A 9,702-nucleotide genomic window follows, 5' to 3' on the forward strand; every position below is an offset into this window, starting at 1 on the left:
GGCAAATGTACGGGATACTTCATTGTTGGCAAATGTACGGGATACTTCATTGATGGCAAATGTACGGGATACTTCATTGATAGCAAATGTAAGGGATACTTCATTGACAACAAATATAAGGGATACTTCATTGATGGCAAATGTACGGGATACTTTATTGTTGGCAAATGTACGGGATACTTCATTGTTGGCAAATGTACGGGATACTTCATTGATGGCAAATGTACGGGATACTTCATTGACAACAAATATAAGGGATACTTCATTGATGGCAAATGTACGGGATACTTCATTGACAGCAAATGTAAGGGATACTTCATTCAAGAAAAATGTTAGGGAGACTTCATTGACAGCAAATGTAAACTATACTTTAATGAACAAAAATGTAAGGGACACTTCATTCAAGACAAATGTAAGGGATAATTGGGCCCTCTAACCAATAGACTATCCCATCTCATTTGCTTGCCTACCTGATGTTTTGATTTGCCCTCCCTTGAGACAAATGTTTCATCATTGATGACGTCAGCCAGTCTAATGGCTGCTTCATCCAGCCAGCCAATGGTCTTCAAGTACTCAATGTACTGCTCTGTGTTCTCCTTCTGGAGCTGGCAGTGGAAAAGGGTAACCATGGTTACAAATAGGGAGGGGTAACTCTAGTTACAAAAGGGAGGGGTAACCATAGTTACAAAGGAGGGGTAACCATAGTTACAAAGGGGGAGTTGAGTTAAATAGTTGGTTAAATGCTGGTTGTGTTTAAAACATAGGTATCATTGATTATATGCAAATGATGATCACTGTTTATGTTTTATGTAAATATATTTTGACATTCATTCAAAGTTACTGGTTACTCTGTGCTCTATGGTAGGAGGCCATGTTCAGTCAAGGGCTGAAGTTTGTAACTAGTGCCCTATGGGAGACAGACATTGTGGCTGTGTGAATAGGGTCATCATCTAGCCTGATAATTATATCAGTGTTCGAAATACCTGCCTGCCCGACCGTCCGAGACGGGTTGATTTCAACTCGGGCTGCCAGATTTTCAAATCCCCCTGCCCAACGGTCGGGTTATATTTCATATGTGAAAATATTCAAAATATTTCCCGATGATAAGCATTAATTCACATGTAAAGATGAATGATAAAATGTAACCAAAAAGAAACCCCATTAGCTTATCCTGAGAAACATATGATTATAGTGGGCAGGCAGGTTTTGGTCAGGGCTGGCAAGTATTTCAGCTAGCCAGTCCTGTGGTCTGGCTGAAATTTTTGGGAGTTTCATAGCCTGATTATATGTAACACAAAATGTGAGTTTTAGTGGTATTTGAATGACTTTGGGGGCATGCGTGGCCCATTTGTCTAAGGTGCCGCAATTCGCTGTGCAGAGTTGCGTCTCCTGGGCATGCCAGAAGCCTATGATTGTGGGTTCGAATCCCCGTTCGCCCCAATTATATTTCTATGTTTGTCAGCACCATACCCGTGCTTGTGGGTTTCACGGAAGACGTAAACACCTGAGACCTGAATCACTTCGGGCTTTCCTCCCACATAAAGCTGACACGCTGTGATATAACTGAAATACTGTTTAAAGCAGCGTTAAACTCAACTCACTTACTCATTTGAATGGCTTGTATTAACATGCTAGGACTGTCAATTTGTTCCGGCCTAGCCATCCATTAACTGTGTTTTCAATTCATGTCACCAAAACAACCTAACCTAAACTTGAAGTACTGGTTCCAAAGTATGCCATTAATCAGGTCACCAGTCAGGCAAACATAAGAAGAAGTAGGTGTAGAGTAGGTGGAGTGAGTGAGTATGGTTTTTACGCCGCTTTTTGCAATATTACAGCAATATCACGGCGGGGGACACCAGAAATGGGCTTCACATATTGTACCCATGTCGGGAATCGAACCCGGGTCTTCGGCGTGACGAGCGAACGCTTTAACCACTAGGCTACCCGACCGCCCCGTAGAGTAGGTGGATGGGAGACCATGTTTCAATACTCAATACTAAAACACAGATTACATGTGGTGTCTCCTCAGGCAAGTGACTTTGTTCAAAATAAGCCTCTGTTCACCCAGCATCGGGTACCTGGTGGGATGAGATGGTAATGTAACTGCAAACCCTCTATTTCCTTATAAGACTGCATGGGTTGTATTCTCCCCAGGGAGCTGAGAATGAAATTTGATTACCCACTGATCCACTGATTGGGGTAATAATAAAGTAGCACCATAGCATTCACTTGAAAGGAGTCATGGATTATCCTGGACTTATTGTTATTATTAGTGATGATGATGATGATGATGATGATGCTTTTATTCAGGTAATGAGGCCACCGGCCCATTATACACGTGCAGAGTATGATGGCATACAAATATGACAGAGCGCTGAATTATAAGATTTACAATGCAGTATTCAAACTGTTACTATTGGAGTTTATTATATGACACAGGTATTCCCTTGTAAATGGAATTACGTTTCTTACCAGCAAGAAATACATATTTTGCTAAATTGTTGCAAATACTTTGATTAGTCGAGCTGAATAATAAGGACATTTTCTCACGACTTGGAAACATGTGATAATAATTGGGTATGAGATTAGACCGCAGATCAAGATAGAACGGACACACCATACAAAAGTGGAACTCATCTTCGAAACACAGATTATATGTAGCTGCAAATCTTCTAGTGCCTTACAAGACTGCATGGGTTGTATACTCCCCAGGGAGCTGAGAATGACATTTGATTACCCACTGATCGACTGATTGGGGTAATAATAAAGTAGCACCATAGCATTCACTTGAATGGAGTCGTGTATTATACTTGTTATTAGTAGTAACAAAAGCATGATACATAGTATTAGTCATGTTGACACAAAGACCATGTTGTGGGATAGGTCCCATAAAATTATTTTAATTGTCTAGTCGAGATGAACAGTACAACTCATACGTTACCTTGAGATGTCTTCTGTAGGCACGGACGGCTGTCTCAGGCAGATCATACATGCGAACAAACTTGAGGTACAGAGGCCATATTCTGTTGTGTTGAGTTATGGGCAGGGCGCGGAGTGCTCGGTCAAGCGTACGGCGGGATCGGGTTATCTTCCCCTGGTCGATGAGGAACTGGCAATAGTCTAACCAGATTCGGGGCATCTGAGGTGAAAAGGCGAACAACTGAGTTTTAGGATGACAACTATGGGTTCAATCCCAAGCCTATGTTAATAAAGCGAAAAAACACTTTCCATATCCAATAGAAATCTCTGCATAAAGCAGATTCGATTGAACGATTCCGATTATATAATTATCATGTATTTATGAATCACCATCAAATAGTAATGATACCAGGTGTTCACAAAAAGGTGAGCGTATCCTGCACCACCGGTGGCACAAATCACAAACACATGCAAAGGCAAGTCACTTGAAAAAAACAACAGGAGAAAATATGGTCAAAATAGGGAATTGCACATGCATTAGGTTAAGACTTGCTACTAAGGCAAGCCCACATTAATAACACCAAACACTGGAGGTGAGCGTACGTTTACCCACATCTTGGTCAGCGGTCATGGTTTCTTCAATATGCTCAACAAAGGGTTAGTTTCAAATTCAACGCCTTTTCAAGGTTACTTAAAAAATTCAAGGTTATGCATCATGATGCATTTGACTCCAAATATATTTCTGCCTTACAATCCATTTGTAAGATTCGGGAATAGCAATCTGGAAACTGCCGATCATTGGAAGGGAGATAACTCTATTGTTACAGACTATTTCAGTTTTTCAGAAGGCATCTTAATGTGGTAGTAGGCATGGTAGAGGCTTTTTAAAATTTATTTGTAATAATTTTCAGTTGCAGAAGATTCAATCATGTACATGTAAAACGTTGACTGCTGTTTAGTGAGTGAGTGACTTAATATCTAATGTCACATCGGCAGTATCTCAGCCATATAGTGACGAGCGTTGCGTCAGTGAATGGACTTTAGAGATACCTCTCTAGTTTACATGAACCCATCTTCCCCAGGCAAGAGAGTTAACTGATTTCTAAAAGTCCAGTTTCCACTCTTGCCGAACTAGGCTAGAATTCCTGGGCTAGATCATAGCGCTGCCAGTTGCTATTACAAGTGATGTCCCTTCTAAGCCTCTTCTGTGGCCCAATCATATTCCACCTCTCGTATCACTTGCATTTGCTTCAATCAAAATGGCTTTGCCCAGTCAAGATGATCATCGATAATCAAGATCTATATTGTGATAAAACGGGTCTTACATCGCAAAGAGCATCAAATCACGTGAGCACCTTGATTAAAAACATGAAAAGATTTGGAAAATATCTGTTGACAAACGAAATGGTGGTATACATAGTTTGAAAATCCTACAATCGACCGAAATCTGCACGACAGTTTACGAACCGGATTTAGATTTCGTTGTGCAATTTTGATTGGACTATGCATAGACTCGTTAGTCCAGTCAAAATATAACACCATAATACCAGCCTAGTTCGGTAAGGGTGGAAACTGGATTTGTATAGTCAGTTAACTCCCTTGCCTCAGGAAGATGACATGAACATGGCAGGTTATGCTGCTTGGGACTTTTCGGAGTGGGAGAGTTTCTAGAAGGCTGGGTGTATGTCTATATAAAAGCAACAAGTGGGAGATTCGAGGCCTCTTTCCACATGACTTGTGTCTTTGCCAGTGGCAGATTAGACATGTTAAATAGTGATGTATAAACACTGAACTCCTGCCCACTTTCCTCACTATTCTGGACAAAAGATCGGAGACCTGCATGTCTTAATTTTGAAATCATTTTATAAAAATCATGTTACATCGAACTATGAACATGATGAAAAGATATATTCATATTTTGACAATTTACTGAAATGGAGACTGGAAAAGAAAATTCAACATTTTCAAGGCAGATTGCCCATTTTCAAGTCCTTTTTAAGGCAGAATCTAAATTCAAGGACTTTTCAAGCATACATCTGTCCAGGTCAGCAATAGATATATGTTCTTGATATGATTGGGAATGAATGAAATATGTAAATCCTGAAATAAATGCAAAAAATGCGAGTGGTCTTTGTTCGTATTAATGAAACTTCACATTTATGTCTCCAAAATGACTATCAACAATAAGATGGCCTCACTGCACACTTTGAATAGCAGAAATACCAATTTGAATATAAACACAAACACAGTTCATTGAGCAGCAGTTGTAACAAGTATTTTACAATGTCATTCAAAATATAGGAATTGCACAATAGGCATCCGGCGAGTTAGCACTGCTGGGGTCAAGAGTTCTACCCACTCGTGTCAAACGAGACATCATTGACCACTCTAGCAGTCAAGACAAACGCCACCCACGCAACACTTTGTCAAAGCCAGATGGGCTTCACTACACTCCTCAGATCTACAGCCTTTGACTTGTCATCTGCGTTCAGTGAGTGAGTGAGTTGGGTTTAACGCTGCATTTAACATTATTCCAGTTATGTCAGCTTTAGGAAAGCCCGAAGTGATGTAGGTCTCAGACGTTTACCACTTCGGTTAAACCCACGAGCACGGTGCTGACAAACCTATAAACATAATTGGGGCGAACCGGGATTCGAACCTACAATCATAGGTTTCTGACATGCCCAAGGGACACAACTCTGCACAGCGAATCGCGGCGCCTTAGACGAATGGACTACCCGTGCCCTCTCATCTACCTTCAAGTTTGTTGACACCTTCTCCACATACCAATCAGTGAACTTTTGTTGGTTCAATTATTTTATTGTCTTTGAAAGCCAGTCAATAGAATAAACATATAAACTGTGTGTTGTTTTTAGGAAAACACTGTTTACTGTTTTTTTTTATGGAAGTGCTCTACCCAGGGCTAATAAACCGTGTTGCATTGATTTTGAGTCGCATTTTTGGCTAGGGGTCAGCAGTCATATTAATTTGGAGAAGCATTAATTTCATGATTTACAGTATATAAATGTCATATCTTACCTTGTGCATGAACACGAGAGCCCTTTCGAAGGCACTGTTGGCATCCTCATAAGCCGGATCTGTGACACACCGGCCTCGTACTTGGGTTCGCCGCAGTTTTAAGTAGTTATACCACAGTTTATAGCTGTAACCAATGATAAATGAATACAGGTTGTTTTGGTTTGTGATTGCGTATGTAATTCAGCTTGGTCAGTCCATTATTCTAGTGTCACATAAATTATTTCGTGATGTCATGAACGGATACATTACGTAACAGAGCTCCAGGTAACTTTTTTAGCAATTGAGTTTTGACTCGAGGGTTTCTATTTTACTATCTACTTATCCGTAGCTCTGCATGAACAATTACGAGATAAACATTCGCATTCAATGTCACGTTCAATATTATTGCACTTATATAGCGATGTGCACGCTTATGTGTGCATCTGCTTGTACTTGTCGGGAGAAATGCCTGTTTTACAGTGCTAGCCCGTGGATATAGCATGATGTACATTTAACAAAGATACCCTACTCATACCGACTCTGGCCAGTCCTTGCTTTATACCCTTAATGCCAAACACCAGGCAGGGAAGCAAAAAGGACCATCTTTCAAACAATTTGAACCATCTATAACCAATCAGCATGGAGCAAAAATTACAATGTTCAGAGAGAAATACTGAAATATTTCCACCTATGACAATGCTGCTGTGGATAATATTCTGCCATTCCTTCTCTACAATGTCATACCTCCCCGGCAGCTCCTTGAGTGCCCGCTCATAGATCATGTTGACCACCTCCCGGGCCGCCTCCTTCTTGTGCTCTAAGTAGCGGAGCCAGCATTTCACCGAGAACGGGTTCCTCAGAATATCTTCCTCATACGGCAGATCCTCATCTTCCTACACATCAAGAACGAGTCAGTGAATGTTGTGTATCACCACAACTAGCAATCATGGTACTATTTCAGCTATATCAAGGTGCCATGTGTATAATCAAGTCCTGATCAGAGAGACCAGTGGTTTGTAATTGTATCATGAGCAGCCTTGGTGTACGATGACACACAATATGCACACTATATCAAGGTTTCATGTATATCTGGGATAGTGAGTGAGTGAATATGGTTTTACGCCGCTTTTAGCAATATTCCAGCAATATCACACATTGTGCCCATGTCGGGAATCGAACCTGGATCTTCGGCGGGACGAACTAACGGTTTAACCACTTGGCTACCCGACCGCCCCTATATCAGGGATAGACACATCCACTATTCTGTTAGTCTGAGACTAGTGAAGACTAGACAGACCATTTGTATTCACCAAAGTTCTAGTATATTACTTAACCACTAGTCTGAAATGAGCTACAGAGTAGTTGGATATTGAGGATGAGGTCTCCCCCAGTACATAAGTCCAGACCAGACAGAGTAGTGTGCGAAATATGCATAAAGTCGGAAAGCGCACGTAAAACACACACTCTCTCTCTCTCTCTCTCAGAGACACGCAGATACACGCAGCAGGCTCTCTCTCAGAGACACACAGATACACGCATATGTTTGTGAGTGAATCTAAGAGGAAAGGGTCAAGCACAAGGTGGGACTTCTCTCTCGTGTGTGTGTGTGTGTGTGTGTGTGTGTGTGTGTGTGTGTGTTTTCAATGCATAGGATTAGTTGTCTTAATGTAAGGGTAGGTTTCTCTATCCCCAACTCTATCGTCAGCCCTTGGATCTCCTTCCTGATCTCCTGATCGCCAGGTAAACAAGATCTAATCATGTGTGGTGACCCCCATGGTTAAGTGGATGCACCCATGGTTGGGTTCATAATTAATCAACTAATTGGTCAAGCAAACCTTTAATCTGGCAACATGAGTTCAATCCTCACGCTAACTGGAATAAGAAATAGTGTGTGAATTGCACACCTGGACATGTAGGTGATGTAATTTTAATAGAGAGCCACTGAACAAAAGTTTCTGTCTGATTAACATTCAACTATTTTTGGCATGATGGCATCAATAGTAAAATCTAACAAATTAAACAGATTATGATATCATGCATGAGGGAACAGTTTACAGGGGCAAATCTGTTTTTTGAGAGATTATATAAGATCATGTTTAACATGTTCAAAGAAGGCTAAAATTCAAATTATTGCCCAAAATACATAACACGTAGATCAAAAAGTGTGCCAGGTTATCATGGTAAAATGCAGAGCTCCCTCCGTGTGTATGTATGTGTGTTTTGTGAGAGATAATAAAACGTAACACCAGAGACAATAAAGGTCCCTGGTAACATATTCTAGGGGCCTATAGCCTTGCCTAGATGTTGCATGTTTGTTTGTCTTATATAACATGATATAATTTCCTATTTAGCACTGTTGTATATTATCGAAAAGTGCTCCTGTGTAAAAGCAATTGATCCAAGAAACTGACATAAATGATAAAATAAAATGTTATTGAGTTTATTTATTCAATTCTTAATTCCCACCTTAGAACATGAAAGAAAAACTAACTCAGAACAATCAACAACCGGCCATCACAACATTTCTTCTTTGAGAGGCATTGAGAAGTTGTAAGTTGTGAGTTGGTTAGTTGGTTGGTCGGTTTGTTGTTTTACGCCGCACTCAGCAATATTCCAGCTTTATGATGGTGGTCTGTAAATATTCGAATCTGGACCAGACAATCCAGTGAATGATATCATGAGCATAGATCCATGCAATTGGGATCGATGACATGCTTCAAACCAATTCAGCGAGCATGACCACCCGATCCCGTTAGTCGCCTCTTACGACAAGCATAGGTTGCTGAAGACCTATTCTACCCCGGAACTTCACCGGTTAGAAGTTGGAGTACTAAGTAAGGATAAGATTTATGGATGAACAACTTCTTTTTTACAATTAGGATCGACGTTACGGTGTAGGTTCTAACACCGTTATCAAGCAAGTGATGTATACAGAGTATTGTTGACACTTGTTTAGAGATAGATCTAATCAGATATTGTACAACCAAAAAATATATTCAGATTTATGACTAAAATACTCACAAAGAAAATGTCATTCCTTGATGTATCTTCGGCTACCGGCATTTTTAATTCAAGCGAGCTGACACCCGCGTTGTTTACCTCCTTTCGAACATGTGAGAAACGTATACCGGAAGTAGAAAAGGGCGATTCTATTCTGTCCGGTGGGTGGTTCAGTCTGTTCGCTAGACTTGTTCCTTGCCTCTGTTGCGCGGACGGTAGGGTTATGCAGCCGCCAGCTGATGCGAAAAGCAGGGTACCAGTCTATCGGTTCGCTTGACACACAACCTTCGGAATGGGGTCTTTGTTCGTTTAATCAGTAAGTTGTTTCATTTGATATGAAACTACAAACTTAAAATCCGCTAGATTTTGAATGAACCATATCGTAAAATAGCACTATGTACAGACACTTGCCCCCTTTCTAATAAGTGACTGAGGTACTCTCAACAGCGTTGTAGGTGTCAGGTGATGTTAAGAGCACATGTTTAACTCTAACAAAGATGCTCGATCAGAGTACGAACGCCTTTGACCCTTTGCATCTGTCGTTCACTAGATTTTTTCAAGAAACTGTATCTATTTTACGTTGTCCCATAAGGGACGTGGAGTCTGTTTTTCCTTTTTTTAAGTATCACTTACTTTTATCGTAACCTTTAGCAAATTAACACAATTTGTCATACAAATATGTAATAAATCATGTATAAAAACAACCGAAAACATGGAAAATGTACTTTCAAGTAGCTATTGAGTCGCTGAAATGTGAAGCGA

The 9,702-nt window shown here is 40.5% G+C and overlaps 1 protein-coding gene across 1 annotated transcript in view; it reads right to left on the bottom strand.

Annotated features, from left to right (window-relative positions):
- The window catches only part of LOC124114406 (pre-mRNA-splicing factor SYF1-like), a 31,257-nt gene extending 22,150 nt beyond the window's left edge, over positions 1–9,107 (bottom strand). Inside the window, exons 1-5 of the mRNA XM_046474960.2 lie at positions 8,962–9,107; positions 6,685–6,833; positions 5,962–6,085; positions 2,945–3,142; positions 471–605 (exon numbers count right to left, since the gene is read on the bottom strand). Of these exons, the coding sequence (XP_046330916.2) occupies positions 471–605; positions 2,945–3,142; positions 5,962–6,085; positions 6,685–6,833; positions 8,962–9,003 (648 nt within the window). The 5' untranslated portion in view covers positions 9,004–9,107. The remainder of the gene's footprint in view (positions 1–470; positions 606–2,944; positions 3,143–5,961; positions 6,086–6,684; positions 6,834–8,961) is intronic.
- Positions 9,108–9,702: the final 595 nt, after the last annotated feature.

The sequence above is a fragment of the Haliotis rufescens genome, unplaced genomic scaffold (assembly GCF_023055435.1).
Source record: "Haliotis rufescens isolate VD_foot unplaced genomic scaffold, xgHalRufe1.0.p SCAF_8, whole genome shotgun sequence".
Classification (NCBI taxonomy): domain Eukaryota; kingdom Metazoa; phylum Mollusca; class Gastropoda; order Lepetellida; family Haliotidae; genus Haliotis; species Haliotis rufescens.